General features: G+C 44.2%; 1 protein-coding gene across 6 annotated transcripts in view; it reads left to right on the forward strand.

Annotated features, from left to right (window-relative positions):
* The window catches only part of TMEM94 (transmembrane protein 94), a 70,740-nt gene that overhangs the window by 16,461 nt on the left and 27,095 nt on the right, over nucleotides 1-27,184 (forward strand). For 2 of the 6 annotated variants that reach the window (XM_080993588.1, XM_080993587.1), the window contains exons 1-13: nucleotides 1,040-1,108; nucleotides 12,711-12,830; nucleotides 14,127-14,254; nucleotides 16,611-16,747; nucleotides 17,838-18,040; nucleotides 18,379-18,530; nucleotides 19,108-19,210; nucleotides 20,136-20,222; nucleotides 21,020-21,136; nucleotides 22,709-22,765; nucleotides 24,666-24,770; nucleotides 25,823-25,987; nucleotides 26,941-27,153. In XM_080993588.1, coding sequence (XP_080849714.1) covers nucleotides 1,055-1,108; nucleotides 12,711-12,830; nucleotides 14,127-14,254; nucleotides 16,611-16,747; nucleotides 17,838-18,040; nucleotides 18,379-18,530; nucleotides 19,108-19,210; nucleotides 20,136-20,222; nucleotides 21,020-21,136; nucleotides 22,709-22,765; nucleotides 24,666-24,770; nucleotides 25,823-25,987; nucleotides 26,941-27,153 — 1,641 coding nt within the window. In that variant the 5' untranslated portion in view covers nucleotides 1,040-1,054. Of the gene's footprint in view, nucleotides 1-870; nucleotides 1,109-12,710; nucleotides 12,831-14,126; nucleotides 14,255-16,610; nucleotides 16,748-17,837; nucleotides 18,041-18,378; nucleotides 18,531-19,107; nucleotides 19,211-20,135; nucleotides 20,223-21,019; nucleotides 21,137-22,708; nucleotides 22,766-24,665; nucleotides 24,771-25,822; nucleotides 25,988-26,940; nucleotides 27,154-27,184 lie in introns of those variants that run through there. The other 4 variants (XM_080993590.1, XM_080993592.1, XM_080993589.1 and 1 more) reach the window with 3 other exon arrangements.

The raw sequence follows: 27,184 nt of genomic DNA on the forward strand, positions 1-27,184 counted from the left end.
CACATGAGGGATGTATCTATATTGCATGCTTAGACTGAGGTTGTCTGTGGTACAGAATGGGCTTGGCTGCTGTCATTACTGTGATTCTTATTCCTATTTATTTACCTTTGTTTTGCTCCTCCCCTCCCTTTGGGTTTTTGGGGCATATGCATTGAACTCTTTGTCTCTGTTGGCCCAGTGTCCTCTGCTGTCCCTCCTCCATTGCTGCTGCTGCCCAGCTCTGGGTAAGTGGCAAGCCCCAGACACAATAGATTGCTATTAATAACCTGCACTGCACCTTCTGCAGGAGTCTCCTCTTGAGAGGCTATGAATATTTGATACTTGGAGGGGGGGGGGGACTTTCTGCTGCTCTCCATCCTGATTGCTGCTGGGAAGTCCTGCTGGGAGCAAGAGGTCGCTCAGGAGGGATCAAGGCATATCAGTGCAGCTCAGCAAATAGAAGGCCTGGTTGTTTTCCTTGTGGATTTTTATTGAAATAATTTGCTCTCAAAATGCACAGCTTGACACCTGAGGGTTTTGTGTTCATAAGTGCACTGTTTGACATTTTTTAAAATACGGGACCGTTCATGTGAGTTCTCAACCCCTAAGGTCATTTTCCTCCTATTTAGTCCACCTCCACTGTTGTGGCCAGAGCTGGCTTTTCCTTGCAGTATCCTATGTTTTCCTGGACCTGTTCTCTGTTAGCATCATCTTGTGCTTTAGCATGTACCATCTCTGCCTTCCGTACAGGTGTATTTCATGGGCTATCTGGCTTTTGAATGCAGCCTCCTGGACCCAGGGGGATGTGATCCTAAAGGACACCCTCATCTCTCCTTTCTCATCCCTCCCCTTCTTACCCCATATCCAGCATGCAGCAGTGTGACTGGCAACAGGCTGAATTAATCAGTGGCTTGGTGCTTCACTCTGCTGTTCCTCTCCCTCTCTCTCCCTCTCTCTCTCTTTCTGCAGCGTTGCGCTGTGCGCACTCTCTCTATTGCTCTCTGCTTCTCTCTGGATAGCAGCATTGGAAGTTGCTGTTCAAGGTTCCAAGTGCTGCACTCCAATCTTAGCCCAGATGCTTTTTAAACAGACAGATTTGTGGATGTCCCAGCAAGCCAAAAGTGGCAAAGTAAGTTTACCTTTTGCGCTTTTTATTTCTTTCTCTTTTCTAACGTTTGAATTCAAGATGGCTTTTCCCTTCCTTTCCTGCATGTTTTCCTGAGCTGCTAATGTACAGAAGGCTTCTGAGGTTGACTGTGTGTGTGAGCTTAAGGCAGATGAGCTGCATTAAATGGCAATATATATTATGGAAAGGAGGACCTCTTCCTTTCTGCTAGGCTTGTTCTATCACTGGGAGAATTTGGGCTCTGAGCACAGTGTATAGTTGCCTTGAGCTTTAGTGAATCCTTGTGTCTGTTTGGTGGTTCAGATTTGTCTGTTTCTTACACATGCCTGAGCATTGCACCACTAAGTGCCACTTCCTACTGGTATACTTGAGGGGTGGGGTGTGTGGGGGTTAATGCTGTGGCATAAACTAGCAGGGATCGTGCGTGGCAAATTTCCTGGATCTGGAGGATTGCCAAGTATGTTCAAGGGAAGCAAATGTGGCAATGATCCATCCTTGCAGATTAATAAATCTAGGATTACAGTCAGCTGTGGTTGGAAGTGTGTGTGTGTAATTACTGACTGCGCATATTATTCTTCAGTGTTAGGGAAATATGTATAGTAATATATGTCTTAATATCACATTATGTAACATGCCTTTAAAACAGCACAAACACCAATCCCCATGGCACATGTGTTAGCTACATAGAAATCCAGCCCCAGGGTGATCTGCAGGTGCAAGAACGGCTGCGGGGACAAAGTAGGAAAGCTGTACAGCATGCAGTTGCCTGAAGGAGCTGCCTATTCACCCAATACCCTAAAATGAAGGAGGAGCCAGCGAGCAAGCAAAAGCTGAGGTTTGCATTGTCAGTATTAAGAAGTTTATCCTGGTTATTGGCATTCAGCCTCCTGCTTTTGTATGACCCTAAAAACACCCTGATGTCCAGAAGAAAGTAGATTCGCTCATATAGAGGGCCATGACCAATGTTGGTAATGTACTCAAGCCCTGTGTAGATTTGCGATGCTAAGTTGGAATCTCCAAATGTAAAGATTCTGTAATTTCTAAGAGGCAAGGAAGACTTGCACCATTGTGTAAAATGGAGCTTCTGTAGTCACTTGAGCGGATGGAGCTTCTCTGCTAAAAAGAAATGGTAAACCCTAGTTTGCTTTGGCAGCTTGTTCCTGAAACTGGATGGAGCCCGATGCTGTTATTAATTTGAGCAGTGCTGCAGATGTGATCTATGCCAGCAGTTATGGATCGAGCCAGCATGTGGTCTGCTACAGATCTCCTTAGCTCAGTGGTGCCAACCTTTTTTGGTTAGGTATGCCACATGTCAAATCCATAGCAAACATAAGGCAGGGTGACCCTAGTGCAGGCATGGCCAAACTTGGCCCTCCAGATGTTTTGGGACTACAATTCCCATCATCCTTGACCACTGGTCCTGTTAGCTAGGGATGATGGGAGTTGTAGTCCCAAAACATCTGGCGGGCCAGGTTTGGCCATGCCTGCCCTAGTGCATGCTACAAGCCCACTATTTCTCCAAGTGCTTTTGCTTTTAGTCTACTAGGCTAGGGAGGCAAGCACAGTATAGCATCGGAGAAGCAAAAGAACATAGAGAAATCTGCCCGTGCAAAGATAGTATACCGTATATATACCATTAACCTGGTCCATGGACTTGGTTATTCTTAACCAGGTGTGCTTAACCCCCTCTTTGATTGTGCCCTTTATGGTACCTTTATGGTTAGATACCCGTGGCCTAATTCATCTGATTTGAATAAGACTTGCTCACTTGCTATGATGTGGAATGTGAATTGTTTGATAACTCTGTTCATTCTATATGCTCTATGCTAGATGCAAACGTGTGTAGGCCATAATGAGGACATAAGGAGGCTCAGTGAGCAGTGTAGCTCCTGGTACAATTTGTGGCTTTTTTGTTTTGCAAAGTTTTTTCCCCGTTCGAAATTCATAAGATCCTGAGTAGTCCATGCAACAGGTTTGGGCATGCATGAGCAGGCAGGGGAGTGGAGTTCCCATGACTCAACTGTACATATTCTTGCTGATGATGTTCCTTCCCTGCCCCCTCCTTCATGGTTACCCACACTTTCCATTTCTGCAGGAAGTTCACACGTGGAGATGCCACAAGTTGGAAGGGGCCAAAATGCCATTGGCTCCAACCCAACAGATAGCTGGGAATCATGTCTATTCCTTCCAAATGATGGTGGTGGTGGGGAATTGTTTTCCTACCATTGTTCTGAGATAGAGAGACTGAAGGCTTGATTGCAATCTAACTTGGCTTATAACTCTCTGCAGTACGAAATCACATTTTGTGCTAATTTTCTCCTGACTTGCTTGTTCTATAACACAAGAAAGTGTTGAGGAAACAACAGTAACAGGATCAGGATAAGAGAAGGAGGAGGGACTTATCTGTCTATATCTGTTTCTCATTTCCCCCCAGTCTTAAGTTCATTTTGCCACTTTCCACATCAGTTTATGATTTTTTAATAAAGAAGAGGCTCGTGAAAATTTGCCAGCATATTAGTGAGCGTTTCTTGCATGTAATTTCCCCCTAAAATAATGCATTTTTTATACTTTTCGTGAACATGTACATATTTATACACACTTTCCCCAGATAGATGTGTCTTTGCATGCATTTTTTGGTTGGAGAACTGCATTGCACAACTTGGCAAGGTGTGCATTTCAGAGGACAGCTGCACTTTAATTTGCTTGTAGGTAGGCAAGTAGCTCCATTAGTGTCATTAAACATGTGTGCCTATCAGCCTGGTTCTTCACCTTGCTTGCCTTTTAGTCTGTCTTTGCATACCTTCTTTTGAACACTGTACCTTCCTACCAATGTACCAACTGCAAGCCTGGCCATGCTAGCAATAGCTTTGCACTTGGATATTCCCATCCCCAACAAAAACCAAAGTTTGGGATACAAGATCCCAAGAGCCCCAAATGTGATACGGTGCTTAGGAATGTCGATCTCTTTCAAAACAACAGTGCCTTCCAAACCTGGGCTGGTGCCAAATGTGTGTTGCTGTTGTTGTTTTGTAAGTTATCTTTTTTTAAATTGAGTTTTCAAAACACCATAATTTCAGACACAGTAGCAAGGCATGGTATTTGAATCACTTTAATAAGACAATAAAAGTGGCTAAAATTTGAGCACTGGTTCTTGCTTTTCAAAAAGAAGTTATTATGCCATCTTGGCGTTGGAAGCGTCCCCTCGACTTCCAGCCCTGACCAAGATAAAACCCTTTCTTCTCATTTAATTTCTAATATGAAGTGATGTTCCTAAGAGACACTGTGCGGTGGTGAAAATGACACCTGCTTGCTCTCACAATAGAGAAGGGATCCGCTTGTTCTGTGCTTGTCCCTTGATGATGGTTACATAACTGGCACCAAGGGGAGAGAGAGAAGGGAGAGTTGTCAAAGTAACTCCTTCCCATGTATCGTGTCTCAAAGGGGCCACCTGTGTAATATATTTATTGAGCACAAAATAACAACACTTGGTGAATAGTGCTTTCTCCCATGTTGGAGCAATGATCAAAAGATTGTCTGCGTCACGACTGTGATAGGTGGCATGCAACCTGTTGAAAAGGTTCTTGCGCCGGGAAATTTTTAACGTTTGACGATCTATTATGTTTCTATATTCTGCTGGAAGCCGCCCAGAGTGGCTGGGGAAACCCAGCCAGGTGGGTGAGGTATAAATAATATAATTATTATTATAAAAGTAATAATTCTGGGGGAAATTCAGCATAGCGCTAAGGAGATTGTCCCATCAGCACAAGCATTTCTGCAGGAATAGTCTGTCTCTCCCTGCCCCATGTGCTGTTCCAGGGCTCTCCTGACCCCCCTTGATTCAATTTGAAGGAAGGAACACTGGAGAAGGAGAGGGTGGGAAAGCCCCATTGCACTGGTGGAGGTCCTTGAGCAGGTTCCTGTTGGCAGGACTGCTTAGTTGAATCCGACTCAAAGTAGTAATGTCAGGGCAAACAGCAGAGTCTCATTTTGCATATGGATCTTGCATTGGGTTTTGTGGAGTCTGAAAATGGACCCTGTGTTGGTAGGGAGAAGATGCAGAATGCTCCCTGCCCAAAAGGGCCATGACTTCCTTGAGGTTCTCGGGTGGTCCAAAGAAAACAGTCCCAGTTGCAATGCAATATTCTTGATTCATTAACTCTGGCTAAGGATCACTATTAGCCATAGGATTGCATGGCCCCTCTTCCTTTCTTTGGTGTTTCTCCTCTTGCATGCAAATCTCCCTAACAATCTTTTAACCATGGTTAGTATCAGTGTCAACAAGACATCATAGCAGATTATTTTAAGGCGTGTACAGCACACAGCAAAGAAATTTATCTAGGTGGTGAATGTCATCTCCACAAACAGCATAAAAACACTTAAGCAACATCTGGGCAGTAATGCACAATGGTTATGCTATAGGCCAGAGAAGTCCTGAGTAAGCAGAAGATAGTGGTTAGGGGTACTGTGGAAAAAAGATTTGCCTTTAGAAGATGTTATTTTAACGCAGAACCGCCTGTGGAGAGTTTCTTACATATAGGTGATGTCTACACTGTCATGTATGATCCAGTTGAGATTCCTACATTGTAGGGGGTTGGACTAGATGACCCTTTCCTAGTCAATTTTCCTACTGCCCATCTACTGCACCTGTATGTATGTATGTATGTGTGTGTGTGTGTGGAGTCTCAGAACACGGGAGTCATAGAATTGTAGAGTTCTTTGGATCTAGTCCAATCCCCTGCAATGCTGGAATATGCAGTTGTCCCATACGGGGATCGAACCTGCAACGTGCACAACTATGAAAGGGGAACCAACAGAAGATGATTTCAGATCCCTTAGCTGGTTTGATTTCCACTTACCTTTCCATTGTCCGTTTATAATTTACTCATTCTGTCTTTCTTAGCAGTGCCATTGAGCATAACCCCACAACTTATGGCATTATCCTAGAGTTTTGATTTCCCTTGAGAGACGATTACTTTGCTAACAGCCACCATTGCTTGTTTTCTGGCAAATTGGGGTTGCAGAGTGACAGTCAGAGGCAGGGTGAGGGTGTCTTGTCCGTACTGCTAGGAAGTATCTATATACCGTATTTTTTTGCACCATAACACTCACTTTTTTCCTCCTAGAAAGTAAGGGGAAATGTCTGTGCGTGTTATGGAGGGAATGCCTATGGGTGGCGGGGGGGATCTGTTGCAGTCGTGAGCAGAGGATCCGTGGTTCCCCTTCCTTCCCTCCTCCGTGGCTCGCTTTGAAACAGCAAAGCGGGAGAAGAGCCGCTGAGTGGGGAGGAGAGAGGGACAGAGAGCCTGCTTCTTTAAAGGAGCAAAGCGAGAGAGGAGAGGAGCCGCTTACACGAGTGTAAGCGGCTCCTTTCCGGTTGGTTCCTTTAAAGCAAGCAGGCTCTCTGTCCCTCTCTCCTCCCCACTCAGCTCGCTAAGCCGGGGATGAGCAGGGAGGAGGAAGAAAAGCAGAGTCTGCTTGCTTTAAAGGAGCAAAGTGGGAGAGGAGAGGAGCCTTCTCCCCTTATACCCCTCTTCTTCATTATTAGCAGCATCCTTCTCCACCCACCCCACAAGTGCTCCTTGTCCCTTGAGTGCTTTTCCTTCCCTCCCCACTTAAAACGTGGATACAAAGCACGGATCCACATGGATCCTCAGGATTTTTGCACTGGGTCACCCCAAATTCACCATCAGATCACATAGCATGTCCATGGTTACATCTTGCACCAAAAAAATCATGCACCCACTGTTGCCTGGGGCCGCAGTGGTGCAAAAACGTGGTTACAAAGCATGGATCCACATGGATCCTCAGGATTTTTGCATTGGGCTACTCCAAACTCACTGTCAGATCACATGTCTGTGGCCACAGCATGAACCACAAAAATCATACATCCACTGTTTCGTTTAGAATATTTTTTTTCTTGTTTTCCTCCTCTAAAAACTACGTGCGTGTTATGGTTGGGTGCGTGTTATAGAGCGAAAAATACGGTACATACATATATGTGTGTGCACACGCGCACGCGCACACACACACACACACAGTTGGCGGTTGAGACACAGCACCATAGGCTAGATCAATCTTGCTTGCTATGTAATCAATGCAGAGCACTTGGTGCTTCTACTGCAGCCATTCATCTCTTTACGAATGGAGGTTTAGGCTTATTTAAACTTGAAATATCTGCTCAGCGAAACGGACGAATGTTAGTGCTGGGGGATGAGCAACTGCTTATCGTGTTGGAAAATAAATACAGACTATGTAGCAGGCGCCAGTGCTGAGAACACAATTGCATTGTCCTACTCAGCATTCTCCTTCCTAACTTATTGAATTCATTTTGGAACCAATCCTGAGCTGTGTCGCCACTTTGCTTTTCAGTTATAATCCCTGCCACCTTGCGTTTTTCTGTGCCAGAAGGGTTTCTACTATATCCAGACTCTGGGGAATTAGCTGCAAAGCCCCAAACTGCTAAAGGGTAGAGTGATAAGCGATGCCTGCAAAAACGATAGAAACTGCCATGGCACCTTAGGGACTAACTGGTTGATTCTAGCGCATACCTGGTTTTTGTTTCTTTGTTTTGTAAGCTGCTTTGAGCATGATTTTTGTGAATGAATGAATGAGATCGAATGAATACAACTTTGTGTGAAGGTTTTTTTTTTAATGCACACAATCTGTAAAAATTCAGGCTGCTCAGTATATTATTTTCCTCCACTTGTGCCTTAATAGATGTGAGTAGGACAAGGAAGAAGAAAATGCAGGATCAACTTGTGCACATTGGCAGTGTCCAAAGTGTCAGAAAATGAAACTGATGCAGGAATACAATGGGAAAGGGGACACCCAAAGCTGCCCCCAAGATTCTTGTTCAGATGTCTCAAGGTGCAGTCGTGAGCTCTCATCTCATTATCTTGTTCAAGTAAAATAATTTCGAGACCTTGGAGGCTAATAGAGAATAGCGAGCTTCTGCTCATCATTTCCCTGACGGGAAAGAAACTAGCTTTCTTCACTTACCAAAGGGTTTAGAGAGGCCACGTATTAAATGGAGAACCCTGATGCTGTTCGTTTGCTGTTGCGTGATGCTGTAAGAAGCTGAGAGCCTCTATAGTCTAACTGAAAAGCATGTCAGAACTGAGAGTTTTTGTAGTCTCCAAACTGAAAATTTGAGAGACTTGTACTTGGAATAAAGAAAATTGCTTCAGCTCCTCATGCTGCTATGGGAGTTAGTGGGTGCTCCTCTGTGTACTGCACATACATGCAGTGTTCCACATAATATGTGAAAACTGGACTTCTAGCTCAAGCACATAATCCAGAATATTCCTGCAGTGGTTCCATGGACTTCAAACCTGAATGGCTCTTATGCTTTTGAGGTGTATCCCAGTGTGTAGACATAATTCTTTATTATCATAATATGTGATGAATTCCTAACACACCTCTATGTGAAGATCTAAATTATGTATTTTTAAAAAGATATAAATAAGAAAAAGGTCCTCCGGTAACATAGGAAACTCCCTTTTGGTAAATTAGATCTTTGGCTAACTTAATTCAGTAGCGTCTACACTGGCAGATAGCTGTTCTAGAGTTTCAGACGTGGGACGTTCCCAGTCCTACCTAGAGATTTTTTCATATTCTGCACCACAATAAATTTGGCAATTTACTGAAATGATTAAGTGAGCAGTGCAAGGCAAAAAGTGGGCAGGACTTGTAGAGTCGGTATGTTAATGGAAGGATTTGATGGTAGGAGAATAGAAGGAAGTGTGGTTCACACTGGCATTCAAGCTTCCTTGATGTCTTGCTTTGAGGTTCCCAGGTTGTGAACCGTGGAAACTGTGAGTTTCATTCAGCTGGTCCACGGCATGTCTGTGAAGAACACTGGCAATCTGAATTCTGTGGAATTCTAAGGACTTTACAGTCATACCTCGGGTTAAAGTAGCTTCGGGATGAGTATTTTCGGGTTGCGCGCTGCAGCGACCCGAAGTAACAGAGCAAGTTACTTCCAAGTTGCGCTGCTCGCGAGACGGTCAAAATGACGTCATGCGCATGCGTGGAAGCGGCGAATCGCAACCTGCAGATCCGTGGACGCAGGTTTCATTCGCTTCAGGATGCGAACGGGGCTCTGGAACGGATCCCGTTTGCATCCAGAGGTACCACTGTATTTATTTTAATAAAATGCAAATGTAAGAAATAAAAGAAGCAACACAAACACAACTGAAAACCATACAGCATCTGGTAGAGCACATTATCATTGCTACAACCGGTAGGGGATAAAATCATTAAGTGGTCTGTGTGGGGTGGGGTGGGGTGGAGTTTGGGAATCATTGATCTAAATCTTGCTGCTTGGGACTGATTAGAGCTGGCACTCAACAACTGGAGGGCTATAGGCTCTCCGTCCTTGGTCTTGTTATTTGGCCTTGGTCTTGTTATTTGGCCCAGTGGCAACCACTCAAGGACCCTAGTGCTGATGGAGCAACTGTTGAAAACTTGTGCAATATATTTTTGGCAAAGTAAGAATCATTCAGCATGGATGGGACTCCTGGATCAAGTACAGAGGTGCCTCGCAAGATGAAATTAATCCGTTCTGCGAGTCTCTTCGTCTTGCGGTTTTTTCGTCTTGCAAAGCACGGCTATTAGCGGCTTAGCGGCTATTAGCGGCTTAGCGGCTATTAACGGCTTAGCAGCTTAGCGGCCATTAACGGCTTAGCGGCTTTAAGAAAAAGGAAACAAACTCGCAAGAACTCGCAAGACTTTTTGTCTTGCGAAGCAAGCCCATAGGGAAATTCGTCTTGCGGAACGACTCAAAAAACGGAAAACTCTTTCGTCTTGCGCGTTTTTCGTCTTGCGAGGCATTCGTCTTGCGAGGCACCACTGTAGTCTCTTTGCGAAGTCAGGAAGTCTGTTCCTAACACATAGCTAGCAAATACTTACTTTTGAAAAACCTCCAAAGGAAAGAGATTCAGTCTCTTGGTTCTGTTTCTTCCCACTGAGAATTCTGTTAACTCTGCAAAGATGTCTCCTGCCATCACAGAACCTGCAAGGCTCACATTAACGTGTGCTGCCAGGAATGCTGTTTATATCTTCCTTTTTTTTTTCTTTTCCTTTTTTTTTGAAGTGGTAGTGATTGTGGTGGTGGTGGGAAGCATACGTTTTGCCACACGTTGATGTAATCTGGTCCACGTCCAACAGAAACAGGGGAGCCGTTTTCTTCTAATCCCTAAAACCAGCCAAGCAGAAGGAGAATTACGTCAGGTTTTATTCTTAGTTCTGACAGGGATGCAGTATCATGGCTTTTGCTTCATGAGACTTAGCTTATTTTAGACGTTCATTTTGCTGCAGAGGGATTTGCAGTTTCACGGGAGAGCCATAGGTTGACGGCAGCCTCAGAAAGTTTGTCTGTCTGTCTGGTTAAAGCTGGTCTTCTAAGAAGTGGCGTGGGACTGTGCTGACTGCGTAGAAGCCTTTCCTCTTTTGACAGCTGAGCTTCACCCATCCCTGGCAAGGGAGCCTTCTTCACCACAGCTTGGAGAAACATGTTCCTGGGAAGAGGCATCATCAACACCTTCCTAGAAGTAGTTGCAGCTGCCAGTAATCCAGGGCTCACCCTTATTTAAAATGCCGGCTGTCAGTTTTTCAGCTCTTTACTTACATCCTTACAATAGGGCTTCGTCTGTTATTTTTGAGACCAAACATCCAAATGGCACCCTCCTTCTCACTGACAAACATGGGGCACGATCTGCTGGGCTGTTCCCCAGTGCAACCTGTGCTGAAGCGGTCATGAGTTGCGTAAGAGCACTTGTGTGCTTTCATGCATTTTCTGTTTTAATAATAATAATAATAACAATAATAATAATAATAATAACTTTTATTTATGCCCCGCCCTCCCCGGCCAGAGCCAGGCTCAGGGTGGCTAACACCAGTAAAATTACAGTAAAACATAATGGGGGGGGGGGAGAACCAATTTAAAATACAGGTTAAAATGCAATTTAAAATGCAGCCTCATTTTAAAAGTAGCCCATAGATCAAAACCATATGGGGAGGGAAACATAAGGGTCAGACTGAGTCCAAATCAAAGGCCAGGCGGAACAGCTCTGTCTTGCAGGCCCTGCGGAAAGATGTCAAGTCCCGCAGGGCCCTAGTCTCTTGTGACAGAGCGTTCCACCTAGTCAGGGCCAGTACTGAAAAGGCCCTGGCCCTAGTTGAGACCAATCTAACCACCTTGCGACTTGGGATCTCCAAAATGTTATCATTTGTGGACCTTTTGATGTGGCTTGTGCAGGAGAACTTCCTAGTGGATTCTGCCACAGGGTTGTGTAAGAGCAGTGGTTCTCTGTGGCCTTGAGGAACAGACACAGCTTGTTAGGTTGGAAAAAGCAGTGGTGGGGAATAGGGGCAAAACTTTTATTGCTGTGCATGAGTCTCATTTGCTTGCACTGCCGGAGGGAGCAAGATGCAATACCAACAGCACCAGAAGGGAAAGGGGCAGGCAGGCAAACTCAGGTTGCGACCCTTCTTTCCTGGGTGGGCATACCAAACCTAGTATGTGTATGTTTCTCTGTGGCACAGTGTTGGTATCAGGGTGGATAAAAATCAATGATTTTTTAAAAAAATATATATTTAAAAAACAGATTGTTTAATTTAAATTGGATTTTTTTTAAAATTTAAATTGGATGTTTTTGATTTAAATTGGATTTTTAAAATAAAATGCTTTGGAGGAAAAATCTTTCTAAAGATAGTTTTCTATTTAAGTTACATTATAGTCCAAAGGCTATTCATCAGGAAATAAGAATTTGTTTTAAGTTTTTCATGTGTGCTGAAACTCAGTCTAAGGTTTTTTTTTTATTGTTTAACCACATCAGTTAACAAACATGGATACATACGCTATAAGGTTATTGTTTTAGTTAAATAAATTGTTTAAATTGTTATTAAGGAAATGATTATTTTTCTCCTTCCAATAAAGTACAGCAGAAAAGATGTCCAAATTTAAACAGTTAACTTGTTAAACCTCACAACAATTTCATAATTATCTATGTATTTCTAAGAGTGTAACCAAATCAGTAATTTTTGATATAATTGTAAAAACTACTCTGAAAATTTATTATTTCAAAAACGAAACCTTCCTCTGGTTATCAATATTAAGATGATACCAGCAAGAATGAGTCTTTCTGTAAAAAAAAAAACGATTTAACTCAAGTCTTACTGAGTAGTGATTTAAATCAAATCCACCCTGGTTGGTATATAATTAGTCTAGGATACATTCTTCCAGAATGGTGGAAATTTATTTGTATGGTACCTATGCTTGACCCATAACAGGCTGTGTAGGAACTGGGTACATTTTGCATGCAGGTAGTCTGTAGCTGTTTGTGAGATTGATCTCCAGAGAATACTGATCAGTTTACCCTAGGAGGACTCAGCTGCCCTGTTGTGGAAAGTTTTCTGTGATGTTTGACAAAGGGAGGGCAGGTATGCTAAGGTATAATGGATTTGCTAGACGTTGTTTTGCACCAATTTTTCTGCTGTGCTGGAAGGCACATCTCACTGGTGTCTTAAGCAGCCTATGATTGCAGAGCAGAGAAACAGTGATAGAGAAACACTACATTTGGTGTGCAAAACTTTTGTTGTCCAGGATGAAATGACTTCAAATTTGGGTCTGACCACAACGAAGGCTCTGACTATCCTGAGAGACCAGCTGTCGGCACTTCTGGAGGGGCATCAGAAGGAAAGGAAGAAGGTGATTTCCTGGAAGGTAAGCACGGCATTTTGCTGCATGTCAGTGAGTTGTTTTCAAGAAAACGTTACGTATTTCTTTGTAAGGTAAATTTTGCAGACAGATCCTTGGAGAAAGCAAGACTTTTCCCATTCCTGAAAGGGGGCACTTCTGAAAGGTGGCACTTAGCTGCTTCCAAAATGGGCAGCTGGAGCTGGAGCCGTGATGGTGGTGCCAGTTCTCCTGATGTTGTGGGACTATGGCAGCAACACCAAGGGCAGAGGACTAGAAGAAGGTTGGGCACTTCCAGGTTGCTGTGTACCCCAGCACAAAGAGGCCTGCCTCCTTCCTCACCCAGCCTGGTGCCTTAATCTGAGTATTCAGAGCTAGTGGTGGTGGTTCTAGGGACCCCGCCCCAGTGGCCTTCCCTACTGTGACCAGTTCACAGAACCATTAGTGGAACTGTGAATTCTTTGCTCCTCTGCAAAAGAGTGTGTTCAAGTGTTCAGTGGCGCTGACATGGCGCTTCATATCATCTACAGTGGTACCTCGGGTTACAGACACTTCAGGTTACAGATGCTTCAGGTTACAGACTCTGCTAACCCAGAAATAGTACCTCGGGTTAAGAACTTTGCTTCAGGATGAGAACAGAAATCGAGCGGCGGCAGTGGGAGGCCCCATTAGCTAAATTGGTACCTCAGGTTAAGAACAGTTTCAGGTTAAGAACGGACCTCTGGAATGAATAAAATTCTTAACCCAAGGTAGCACTGTATACCGAAATGATAGAGAATTGTCTATTTACTTATTTTATTTAACCGAATTTATATACAGCAGTTTACAGGAAATGTTGAAATTATAAATGAAAAGCAGTTAAAAGCAAGTAATAAAAACATTTGAAAGGTTATTAAAATTTAAAAGGTTAAAACGCGACAACACCTGCATGTCTGGATTGGCTTGCCTAAAGAAAAATGTTCTAAGCAGATGCTGAAAAGTCTGTAGCAAATGCGCCTGCCTGCCAGATGTCAATAAGCAGGGAGTTCCGAAGTATAGGTGCTGCCACACTAAAAGATCAATTTCTTACAACTGTGGAAACACACATTATGTGGCACCTGTAATAGTGCCTGGTCTGCAGATACATTCGAGTTGGCACATATGGGGTAAGGCAGTGCAGCAAGTAAATGATCAGAGATAACCTTGGTAGACAGTGTTCATTTCCAGTGGTGGTAACGTCTGTCGCTGTCTCTCTCTACTACTCTCTCATCGTCCACTTTAAGCAGGTTCCATTTTGTTGATGTAGTCTCTCTCCTCCTTTGTACTTCCTTTTCTTTTTGGTAGGAGGTGTGGCGAGCCAGTTTCCTGCACCATGGCAACCGCTGTTCCTGTTTCCATTGGCCAGGGGCATCCCTGATGCTGCTGACAGTGCTTATACTATTATGCTGTTATGGGAGCCAACCACAAGGAAGGTATGCTATCTCATTGATCGTTTTACTGCAATATTCTGTCCATAAATGACCCTGAAAGCTGCTAACATTCAATCATTAACAATTCCATAGAAGAGTAAAAAAAAAAAAAAAAAAAAAAAAAGACAGCCGCGAACGAAACTCCAAACCAGATCACACCAGATGATTGAAACCAATAACCAGTTTCCACCTAGGTTTTGGAAATGTGTTTGCCTAGTGTCTAAAATTGACAGGGAGGGAGCCAAACTTATGCTCCAAACCAAATAATTCCATAAAATGTGCAGATCACCAATAAGATCTTATCCTACAGACCCACCAATGACGGAACACGGAATAGGGCTTCTGTTGAAGATCTAAGCACATTGGTGGATTTGTAATGGAGATAAAGTGGCCTTTTGGCTTAAACCAGCAGACTTGTCAGGGCACCTACCTAATTTCTCTCTGACCTCACATTATTTCCTTCTTCACTGGTTTATGAGACACACTCATATGGTTTTTTTGTTGGAAGGATTCCTGCAGGACACTTGTTCAAGTTTTGTCAGGCTTCGGGGAATCTGCTTCCTTCCCTCCTTTGGCAGTAGATAAGTAGAACAAAGAGTCTCTTACCTGTTAGAAACTTTAATGATCACAGCGAGAGAACAAAGAATCCATTCCTAGGAATGAAGGTGCTCCCTAGTCACCCCCGTCACTACCACGTCTTGTAACCTGATCTCTCAACCACTGTGCTTTCTGTGCTGTCCCCTTATCTGCTCTCCTTGACCTTGGGCTGAGTGGATGGACGCTTTCAAGCAAGTGTGTCTGTTAACTCTCTCTTTCCCAGTTCTCCTCCTCCTAGCTGTTCCCCATCCAGTACTTCCCAGCTTCTGCCTTTTGAACTATGTCCCTCTGCAAACCACTGTTCCAAATCTATACTGTCCCACTGCTCCTGGGAAGATTCAGGATCCTGATCAGGAACAGGGGGAGGCTCCCACCATTCCTCCTCCATGCAGCCCTCCTCAGCACGGTCCCTGACATGTGTCTTCCAAGTCCGGGATGGACACCCAGCTCAGCATAGAGTGCTTGGGCTGCCAATGACTGGCTTTGAAAGGCTTATTGGGTGGTTTTTTGGTTTTGTTTTTTAATATAGCTGCTGGCACAAGGAGATTTCTAACAAGCAGAAGGATTGGGGATGTTTTTAACCTGCTGGAAGCCCAGCCAGATGGGTGGGGTAATAAAAAAACAACAACAAAAAAACACAATTATTATTATTATAGTGATTTGAATCTATTAAAGGCATAGGAGCCCTGTCCAGCCTTGGCAGTCTTCCTGTGTGGCATTATATCATGATTCAGATGACTGCAACTGAGTTGCATATTTAGATGAACGAATGAATATTTTTACATGTCACCCATGCTGGTGTACAGCAGGGGTGTCTAACTCAAATTCATTGGGGGCCGCATCAGCAGTTTGGTCACCCTCAAAGGGCCGGTTGTATCTGTAGGACTTACAGTACAGGAGAGAAGGGTTCAGGCAGCCGTTGGATCTGTCACATCACAGGATGGCATGCGCTCAATATAAAAACAAGTGGAGGTTTCCTGAATGCATGTAAAGTGGAGGTTTCCTGTGTAGAACGGCCGGCGCCGCTAGAGGGCAGACGTTCTCTGGCTTGTAGGCTGCCGCGCATGCGCTGAAGAGGCGGCTTTCTTGTGTAAAAAAAAAAAAAAAGCGAGAATAAAAGGTGAAGGCCGGCGGCGGCTACACGGGCCACATGATGAGGTCTGGCGGGCCGGATTCGGCCTGCGGGCCTTACGTTTGACACCCGTGGTGTACAGGGTGCCAAAGCAACAACCGATGAACATTTTGCTTTTAATTTTAAGAATATGATGGCAGTGTTTAATCCAGACCCCTCAAAGGATTTTTAATGGGTTTAGCGATCCTGATTTGAATTAAGCTGGATAATACAGACCATCCTAGAAGGTGCAAAAGGTTCCGTGCCCTTGTCAGTAGCAGGTGGGGTGGGGTGGAGGAGGTGCTTACCTGACCTCCCAGCCCGTGAGTTGCTGTTTCTTACTGGGAGAAGCAAGGCAGCAGGGAGAACAGCATGGTGCAACTGGACCAGCAGAAACACTGGACCGCCTTGCTTGGTGCATTTGCACCCCTCTGCATCCTTGCTGCCGCCTTGTCCCTCCCACTCCCGGTAAGCAGCAGAGACTCACCTGCCAGGAGCTCATGTTCTGTAAGTGCCTCTGCCCCACCATGCCAGCTGCTCTTGGGCTAGAGACTTCCCTTCTTGCGACTCCTGTCAGGACAGCCGCATGGGGACGTATATTTCATTCCTTTATTCAGCTGCCTGCAACCTCTGATGTTTTGCTTTGAACAGTGAAGGTTCTGAAATTGTGAACGCCTTGGCCCTGTTCCTCTTGGTGCTGCTCGACGTCCTCTTGATTGGACGGCAAGAGAGGCTAAAGCGCCAAGAAGTCGAGAAGAGACTCCGGGACATCATTGGCAGGATAAATGGTGAGGCCGCCTCTCTCCCCACACTGCCCCTCGCTCCTGTTTGCTATCCTGTGTAACCACATCCTCACCGTGATTTTAGTGCCTACTGTCCATTAGTTTTTATGTAATGCCTTAAAAAGCAAATTCTTAATTAGGGGCAATTGTTGCTTTCATATCATGGTCGTATGGAATCTTGTCCCTTTAACACCCCAGAACTATCTTTGTCTTCCATCACAACCACAGCTGTCAGTTCTCCCCCTACCATACCTTCATAGTCTACCCTTATGACTTATTCACAGGACAAATGTACTAGGCTAGGTTTGCCTTTTCTTCCCCTCCCTCATTTGGCACCCTGTTTTTCCAGCAGCCAAGTGTATTCTCTCCTCTTCCGGATTCCCATCACAAAAGCTTAACACAACTTTCACCTGTACATCCTCGCACTATCAGGGGAATGGAGGAACTGTTTTCCCCATTGTCATTTGCAGTGGCCTCCTCTCCTTGCTGCCCCCACCACTCCCCACTCCCCACTTTCCACTCTCTCATAGGCAAATACATACACTGATTTTCCAAAGATGTGGAGGCTCCTGCTGCCTGCCCTACAGGGAGAATACTTGAGGACAGCTGCTGGAAGCCACACGGTCTGTGTGAGGATCGAACCAGAAGTGACATTAACTGTGTGCTTTCATGATTTAGGAGAATGTAAATAGCAGCTGCAAGGGGGCTTGAGTAGCAGTTTGACTACAGGGAGTGGAAAGAGAGGGGGAGAAGGAGTTTAACTTCTTCCCTACCATAGTCTTGATGAAAGTCGTGCCCTGGAGCTGCATTGGTACCCGTGGAGGCTTCCTTCCTGGTGCAAATTGCAGCTTCAGGAGGGTGATCTTTGTCAGGATTGCCGTGGGGCAGTCCTTATAGTTGCACTGCTACCCAAGCACCACCTTTGCAGATACTGTTTACATTTTTTTAAAGGTGCATTCATGCAATTAAGGCAATCCATGCACTAAGATGCATCCAGAATGGATTCCTGCCGTAGTGGGGGATGTGGCTTCTCACCCAAAGCCCACCCACTCTGGCCATGGCACCACCATACCTCTCCTGCTAATCTATTTTTCAGATGCCTTGAAGGATGGAAAAGAGCTGAGCTGGACAACCTCCATGTACCCTGACCTTCACATGCCCTTTGCCCCCTCCTGGTCACTCCACTGGGTCTACCGGGACGGCCATCTTGTCAATCTTCCAGTCAGCTTGTTAGTAACGGGTGATGTCGTTGCCCTGAGGCCAGGGCAGGAGTCCTTCACTTCTCTCAGAGGGATTAAGGTAACTCAAGTTTCTTCTCTCTTTGCACCAGGGTCTTAAGTATTGTAAGGGCCAGTGCTTTTTTTCCAGCGGGTATTCAAGGGCACCTCCTTCTTTTGGTTAAAAAGTGTGACACTTACTGTAACAACTTCATGGTGAAACAAAACAAAATAAACAAAATAAAATTAAAAAATTAAAAAATTCCTTCCAGTAGCACCTTAGAAACCAACTAAGTTAGTTATGGGTATGAGCTTTCGTGTGCATGCACACTTCTTCAGATGCACACTTCTTTTGTGCATGCACACAAAGGATCCCTGAGTTTGCCCATTTTCAGCTTTTGTCTCCCATTCTTCTAACAGGATGATGAGCACATTGTCCTGGAGCCTGGGGATCTCTTTCCCCCCTTTTCTCCACCACCATCTCCAAATGGGGAGGTGAAGAAGGGACCTCAGAATCCACAACAGTATCGACTCTTCCGTGTCACAAAAACACCAGTGATTGACAATGTCAGGTAAGTTCAATGTGAGGACAGTCTGTTACTGAAATTTGAAGTAAGGTAGCAGAATGGATGGAGAATTCATCTGAAACAGGGCATTCTTGGTGGTGGCTTCCTGGCTATGGAACAAACTCCCAATGAAAATAGGGCAGCCCCCCTTTTCATATGTGTTCAGTAAACATGCAAAAACCTTTTTGAAAAAAATATTTAGTTATCCAGGCTTTGGGCTGAGAGTTTTATGACATTTTTACACCACTGGTTTTAACTGTTTCCTTGAATATATGCTGTAGTGCTGCTTTTAAATTGTTTTCATCTGATTCTGTTTTTGTGATCTGCCTTGAGCTCCCTTTGGGGAGGAAGGACAAGTTACACATTTGAAATAAACAAATAAAATGTGTTCAATCTATCCTGTGTTCAGTTATAACCGCAAGAATACATTATAGTCACAAAAATCTGACAAATCAACTCTTTGGATGGAATATACCAGTCCCATATAGTGGTTTGCTGTATAAAGCTGGGAGGTATAAGGGAAAAAATCAATAAATACCTGGAACTTTGCAAAATCCTCAGTAGATCTTTTGTTATGTTTCAGATTATGTTTAGACATGGCTTTGTCACGTTCTGTGACTGCTCTGGATAACGAAAGGTTCACTGTACAGTCGGTGATGCTCAAGCTTGCCGTTCCCATTGTGCTGGTACGTCCTGCTTTTTGTGCTGCTTTTTGTGACCAGGCTTGGTCCAATCAGGCTCCAGGTGGCTGGGACCATTGCATTTGACTACAACTTCCTGTGACCTGAGCAGTTCTAACTCATGCAGTGGGTTCTTGATTGGTTTTGGGTATCGGTCATACTCTTTGGAGCTCAGCATTCAGTGGTAGAATATGGGAATTACTTGGTTTGTGCACAGAAGAGAATTTGGTAAAATCCATGAATGATCATGGCTAGCCCTGGATTGTCAGACTCCAGTTTATATGTATAGTATGCATCATTTTAAGGCAAATCTTTTTTTTTTTTTAGGCAAATCTTTTTTTTAGGCAAATCTTAAGGCAAATTAAGTAAACAGGCTCCATTAATTAATGCATTTTTTGTCACATTTAAAATTAGTCACTACTTATAGGGCCTGGGATGGCTCAGTTGGTAGAGAGCATGAAACTCTTAATCTCAGGGTCATGGGGCAAAAGATTCCTGCATTACAGGGGCTTGGGCTACATAAACCTCGTCCCTTCCAATTCTACAGTTCTATTCCTTTTTTAGATTTAGATTTTTAAACTTTTATTTCCAACACAGTTGTAGGACACCTGCTTTGCATGCAGAAGGTCTTGTATTCAGTCCATCATCTCCAGGTAGGACTGGGAGTGTCCCCAGCCTGAGACCCTGGAGAGCCTTCTGATGGTTGGTGCTGAGCCAGTTAGAAGAATGCTCTTTGGTGTTAGGCAGCTTCCTGATCAGTTCTGGGAGACATTTAGTTTTTTCAAATGGCTTGGGCCCTTGAGGCTCTGATTGCTTTCATGTAATAATAACCAGAAGGTGTTTCTGTAGTGTTTTAAGTGATATAGCTACACCTATCATAGTGATTTACATATATGGGCTTCTAATGCTGTCTCCTTTCCTTAAACGGCAGATTGGTTTCCTGATCACCAATGCCATACGCTTTGTTTTCATGGCTCCTGGAGTTGTCCCTTGGCAATACACATTGCTTCAGCTGCAGGTAAAACAGAAGAATGTGTTTTTATTTTCTCTGAACTTCAGTTAGTTTCCCTATATCAGGAAAGACATACCTTTCTGGGCTATACTGGTGTGTGTGTGTGTGTGTGTGTGTGTGTGTGTGTGTGTGTACATGCTTGACGCAAATCTACCTAACTATGATGTGGATGTAAAATTGATTTTAAACACTAATTCACCAAGAAGCTTCTGTGGCCTAAATGTAGTTTACCTTCTGAAGGGCTCTTCACTTCTGTTCTTTATTTTTCCTGTGGGGATATTTGTCCTCTGTTAGTGTTCAGGTTTAGCCTGTGTCTAGAAGCATCTCTCCTCTTGGACTTCCATATGCTTGTTTTGATTAAGTTTCCTTTCGCATCTGAGATTCATATGGAAACTGTAGCTTTTCCTCTCTGTTTAAAAGTACCATGATGGGTTTGTAGGTGATCAGCACTTTAAATCTACAGAGGAACACTGATCATCTGCAGCCCATACATATCCAGACAGAATAGCAGAAGTGGCCTTGGAAGCACAGTGGTGTTCATTTAACCTCATCTCTTCTTCACTTGTGTGTGTGTGTGTGTTTCTTTGTACATCTGTCCATTGATCTTGAGCGCTGGACACATCTTGGAAGTATAAGTAATAATGTTCTTGTGAGCAAGCGGTTCCTGCTCACTGGGGTGTGTGTGTGTGTGTGTGCGCGCGCGTGTGTGTGTGTGTGTGTGTGTGCGCGCGCGTGCTGTTGTTGGGGAAGTGACGGAGCCAATCTTCAGCTATACTAACTGGAGACCTGGAATGCCTTCACAGGTCAATGGGGTCCTGCCCATCCTCCCGCTGCTGTTCCCTGTCCTGTGGATTCTTGCCACTGCCTTTGGTGAAGCCAGAGTCCTGGCCCAGATGAGCAAGACCTCACCCACTTCCCTGGTAGGTGCTTCTACAACATCATGTTGTTGGGAAGAGGGTGGACTGGGTAAAGGCAATTCTGGACTACTGAGACAAGAGGGGAGTTCACAAATGTTTCCTAGGTCTGAAAAGTACAAATACAGTGGGCCTGTGTTTTTCCATTTTGCCCTATGAACCTTTGAAACTGGATCAGTTGTGGGTACAAGTGGAAGTATTGCCATGGGGTGGGGGGACGAACATAGTAGTAGTAGTGATAGTAGTAGTAGTAGTAATAATAATAATAATAATAATAATAAATAATAATAATAAACTATAGTATTCTTTATATGCCACCCATCTTTCAACAGAATAGTTGGAAGTAGAACTGACATTGGTCTGTTAGGTTTTGGGAATGGGCAAAATGGGGGTGGTAGGAAGGCCTGATGGACAAGCTGGTGGGTTTCAGCTCTCAGCTCTGAATAATTTCTCCGAAAGGCTTGAACAACAGAGACGGTAGGTCCAAGTGCCTGCTTGCCTGTCGCAGCCAGTATCTGGGCTCTAGCTTTTGACTGTTCTGCAAAGTCTTCTTAATAATTGTCTAATATCTGTAAAGCCAGATTTTGTGTGGGTTCTCCCCCCCCCCCCCAATCTCTGGGGTGCAAGAATAATAGGAGAGGCTTTTTATCTTCTGTGTGAAGGGAGAAAGGGGGCAGATGGTTCATCTGTCAGTTGATTCCTACCACTCCAGATGTTACTTCTGTCTCTTCCATTCACTGCCCTCTTCTCTCTGTCTCTCTCTCTCCTCCATTTCTGCTTGCTGCAGGCATGTAAAGCTTAAGTTCCTTCTCTTCCTCTTCCCCCTTTCCCCACCTTGTTGCCAGCACCTCCATGTTCCCTGTCACCCACACTTGTGTTCCCAGTTGTTTTCATGTTTGCTTTCTCTATCCTGCCGGTTCTTTCCCCCTCTGTGATTAAATTTCAGGTGTGATTCTGCATCGCTGTCACCTGAATGCTTGTTTGTGTCTTAGTTCCATCTTGACTTAGAGTAGCATCCTCTCTTGTATCTATTTCCCCCAAAATCTGTTTGGAATATAGCAGTTACAGCCCTTTCCTCCTTGATCAGACTCTTGGATCCTGTGTCCTCCTGTCTTCTCCTGGCCTTCCCTTCACCTATTGGATCTGAGCTCTTGTTCTCTCATTCTGCATGATGCTATTCTTTTCTTTCCATCACCTTTCCTCTTCAAACCTTCTTGTGGGCCACCTTTGTATTTGATGTTCCTCCTGACCATTCTGAATGGGGGTAATGTACCCAGTTCAGATCAAATACTATCATCTTCTACATCGAGACACCAGTCCAAGACGAACCTCGAGTTTCCTTCACCGATTCCATCTCTCGAAGATACTCAGAAAAAAGGACAAGTGTCATTTGGGTTCTAATTCTTGACTTGGACAAAGCGTAGCCAAGGCAGGGTTCTGGATTCTGTTCCGGTCCTGCAGAGCAAAGCCCATTTCTCACCCATATCTTCCACTGGTGAAAAAATGTTTTCCAAGGGATGTTCCTCATGCATCATTTCTCAGCACCTTGATAGTAACCAATTTGTTCTCTTGCTGCAGCTGGCTAAGTTCTCAGAGGACACACTGAGCAGCTACACAGAGGTGGTATCTACCCAGGTACTATTTTATTAACCAGTCTTGCATCCTGTTCTTGTGGTGTCGCACAGTGCCATAAGATCCTCTCCATCCTCTCTCTCCGTGATCTGCTTGCCCACTTGTGCTTATATCCTGCTGCTGGTGTCTCTCGCTTTGTTGGCGCTTTCGTTTGCTCCTCCTGCGCTTCGCATGCCGGATGCACACTTCCCTCCCCCATGCTCTTTCTCATAGCAGATGCTCACAGTTCCCTTTGATTGTCTGAGAGCGAAAGGCCTTGTGATTCAAGCCTGCGGTTGCCTAGAATGTTTAAAATCTGAATCTTAAACAAGCTGAGTTTCAAATCCTATATTGATTGCCCTTCTGGGTGGAAATAGCTCACTGAGAGAGACCGGTAAGTATCACAGGGACTTGGACAGACTTTCATATAGACAAATCATTGAAATCAAAGTAGGAAGAGGAAGAATGGAAATCACACTCATATGTTTTTATTGAACTGGACAGGGGGAAAACAGAAGGGCAGTTGGCCCTGGAGTCTCTGTGTTGCAGTCTATTTTTGTAGTTAGCTCTGCTGATGTTGTTGAACTGCAACTCCCATCAGCCCCAGCCAGCATGACTAGTGGCTACTGAGAATTTTAGTTCAGCAACATCCGGAGGGCCACAGGTTCTCCACGCTTGGGGTAGCACCGTGACCACCTCAATATGTCTGCCCTTCTCTGCAGCTGTACTTTCATAGATGCTCAGACTTCATCACAATGAACTCCAGAAGGCAGTTTGTCCTTGCTTCACTCTCGCCCACCAAAAACGTAATTTAGTCAAACGGAATCAAAATGATTTATTGGCGGCACTGCTTGCTTTCCTCAGTCAGAAGCAAGGACCAATTTGGGCTGCTCATTGACTTCTGTAGCGACTACACCAAGGATTGGGTGGGAAATACTGTGGCAGTAAATTTTCTTGGTAAATCTTCAATAAATTGTTACCCAAAATTGAACCTATCTATAGCATTTAACTGATAATACTGATGATAAGAATACACTTTGCTGGCTGCCTATTAGCTAGTGAGCCAAATTCCAGGTTTTGTTACTAACATTTAAAACCCTAAGCAACTTGGGACCAGGATATCTGGCAGACATAGACCAGGCCAATCTTTAAGAACTTCTGAGGAGACCCTGCTGGTCATTCCATGACTAGTGGATTGCCAATAGTCAGACAGTTCATTGTGTTTTAGCAGACAGCCATTATACACATGAAAATAATAAATGATGCAGTGGATTGTCACCCTATGACAACATGGAAGTGGGCCTTCTTGGTGATGGCACCTACTCTTTAAAATGCCCCCCCCCCGCTAATTAATGAGACAAAGAGGATAATGACTTTTAAATGCCTCTTTAAAAATTGCATATTTACCCAAGTTTTTGTAGACTCTGCTTCCAATTTTTTTTTTTGGGTACAGTGTGCTTGTGTTTTATTAACTTGTTTTTAAGATATTCTGTTGTTGTATTTTAATCGGGTTAAGTGGTATGAAATATTGGAAATAAATAAATTATAGCCTGCCTTTCCACCAGTTTGCCTCCAATATTAGATTGTGTCATTGCTCCTTAGCAATGAACAATAAAACTGAACAATAAAACCACAATGCAGCATGAAAATCCATCGCGTGAACCTTATAAATGAAATCTCATGCTACAAGCATTTTGTACAACCTGTGTATTGATCATCTCATCAAGTTTCTTCAAGCACTAGATCTCTTGTTTATGTACATCAGGCTGTACCTTCCTTCCTTCGGGAATGTGAAGCAGCACACTTTCCTGTAGTCCTGCCTTTTCTGGAAATGGATCTCATTTCACAATGAACTGAAACTCCTTGCCTCTTTTCCTTCACTTTGTGTATCCATTTGTGTCCAATTCCCCCCTTTTTTTGGCAGGAAATGATGCGGTGCATCTGGAGCCACTTCCTGCATGTTCTGAAGGGCAGGTCTCCAACCCTCACCTTCACCTCTAGTTTGCTTCACAGCCTGGGATCTGTCACAGTAAGTATGCTTGCAAGGAGCGATCTGCCAGTGAGCATCCTAGTTGCAGGGTCTGCCTGCAGGGGTCCTTAGGTTTCCTGTTTCTTTTACAGGGCAAGGGCTATAGCTCAGCGGTAGAGCATATGCTTTTCCAAGTCGGGCTGCAGATGTCCTCTTGTCTGAAATCCTGGAGAACATTAAGCTAGATAGGCCAATTGCCTGACTCTGTATCAAGGCAGCTTCCAAAAGATTCTTCTAAATCCCATGAGGGCAGCTGTATTGTTAGCTGGATATTTCTGAGTTAGTGACTTAGGTAATACATTCAGCTTGACCCTGATGTCTGAAACACAGGAGGTCAGATTTCTGCAGTAACCATGGGCAAGCTCTTATGACCTGGATGGGCTAGCTAGCTGTTTCTTGCTTCAAGCAACTGACAGTAGTATCTGCTGGTCAGGGAAAAATGTGATAGACCCAAGCTCTTTCTTTTTAGATTAATCACATATAAATCTGAACTTACTGTTTTGTGCCTTGCAAGCATTTATACTCCAAATACTTATTCTAGAGTTGTGCCTTCTGCCCTCTCTCTCTCTCTTTTTTTTTTTTTTGGTAGCATTCCTCATTCCTGCACATAGCATACATAGTTTTCAGGAGATTGTCCTATGTGGAGCAGCCTGGGAAACCTGCGGCAGCGAGTCATAAAGGACACTGACAAGGGTCACATTTTGCTTTTGCTTTCTTCAGCATGAATGCTTCTTGGCCTTAGATGGCTTATCACTAAACTGGGGAGGCTGCTTGCCACTGAGCCATCCTATCTTTAAACTATCTTGTGGTGGCACCTGCGCATTAAACTGACAGAGATGTTGAGGAGGTTAGTGCTGTATTTGGTAGCATTAAGGGAAGTCTCCAGGGATGGGAGGCTACTCAGAAAGGGCCTTTCCTTCTGCTATCCATTGTGCTTGAAGGCTGAGGTGATACGGCTGATATTTATCTGCCTCAGTGATTCATGCACAGTCTTGCCAATAGTTTTTTGTGTGTCCCTGGGGTGTTGTGGGATGTCTTGGGCCTGTTTTTAGGTGCTTTGCTGTGTGGATAAGCAAGGAATTCTGTCCTGGCCTAATCCCAGTCCAGAGACGGTTTTGTTCTTCAGTGGTAAAGTGGAACCTCCTCATAGCAGCCATGAAGACCTGACAGATGAACTCTCCACACGCTCCTTCTGCCACCCAGAATTGGACGAAGAGGTGAGAGACAGCTTTTTGGACCACAGAGTCTGGTTTGTCAAGAAATTCTGCCTTCTTTTCTCCCCAGTTTCTAGAAGACCCCTCAACCCTCTTGTGTCTTAACATCTGCCAGAGAGACCCTTTTCAGGCTTTCACCCTCTAGCAGTACATTACTGGCATCTCGTCGGAGCAGGGTCCTTCTTCACAGTTGCCCAACAATGTGGAATGAAGCTTGTGCCCCAGGAGGGTGTACTCAGCCTCATTCTTAGCTGGGATTTTCAGTTAATAAAAAAACCCTGGTCTGCTTTGTCTATCCTTTGATAAACTGCTTCCGGTTTGCTTTCTAATTTTAGCTGACTTTCTATCGTTTTATTGGATGCTATTGGTTTTTATACTGTTACTGCAAAGCGCTTTGTAAATTTTAGTTTTGAAAAGCGGCATATAAATAAATAAACAAATAAATTATTTGCCACCACTATTTATTTAGTTTGAAAATTTGGGACTTGCTTTATCTTACATAATCAACTCAGTAGTGGCTCCTAGGGGAAAAAAAGCAATGAAAAAAATAAGACATAAAATTGAACAGTAAAAAAGCAGCAATACCATGGTGAACCAACCAACAAAACATTAATAATAATAATAATAATAATAATAATAATACATAATTCACACATACACCCCCCTTCATTTCAGTCAGAATGCTTAAAACAGTGAGCAACAAATGAATAAATTGGAATTAATATTGGGAATCTGGAGAATCAAAAAGTTCACTCGTCCCCCCATCTTCTGCCACAAGTCGTCCACTTGAGTGACCAAGGCAGTTTCTGTCTTAAAACCGGGCCCAACTTCCCCCTTCACCTGGAAGGATAAACCAAGTCTTCTGGGGTTCTGAAGTCGCTAAGTAATGCATTTTTTCTCTTCCTGTTCGACTCACAGGTGTTTCTCTGCTTATCTCTTCTTATGCTGTATTTCAGCCCCACGAAAGGGACGCTCTGCTCTCGGGGCCTTTGTCAGACATCGTTCACATCACCAATGAGCAAGACAGAGTGGAGTGGTCTACCGGCAACACCCCAAAGTCTTCTGAGGCTCATACTCACAAGAAGCCAACCGGCCGCAGCAAACACCCTTCGGGATCCAATGTGAGCTTCAGTAAGGACATTGAGGGCGGGGAGGAGGAGCCCATGCAGGTAAGGAATGCCAAAGGCTGCAGAGGTCAGG

The sequence above is a fragment of the Podarcis pityusensis genome (assembly GCF_964106645.2).
Source record: "Podarcis pityusensis genome assembly, chromosome: 2".
NCBI lineage: Eukaryota > Metazoa > Chordata > Lepidosauria > Squamata > Lacertidae > Podarcis > Podarcis pityusensis.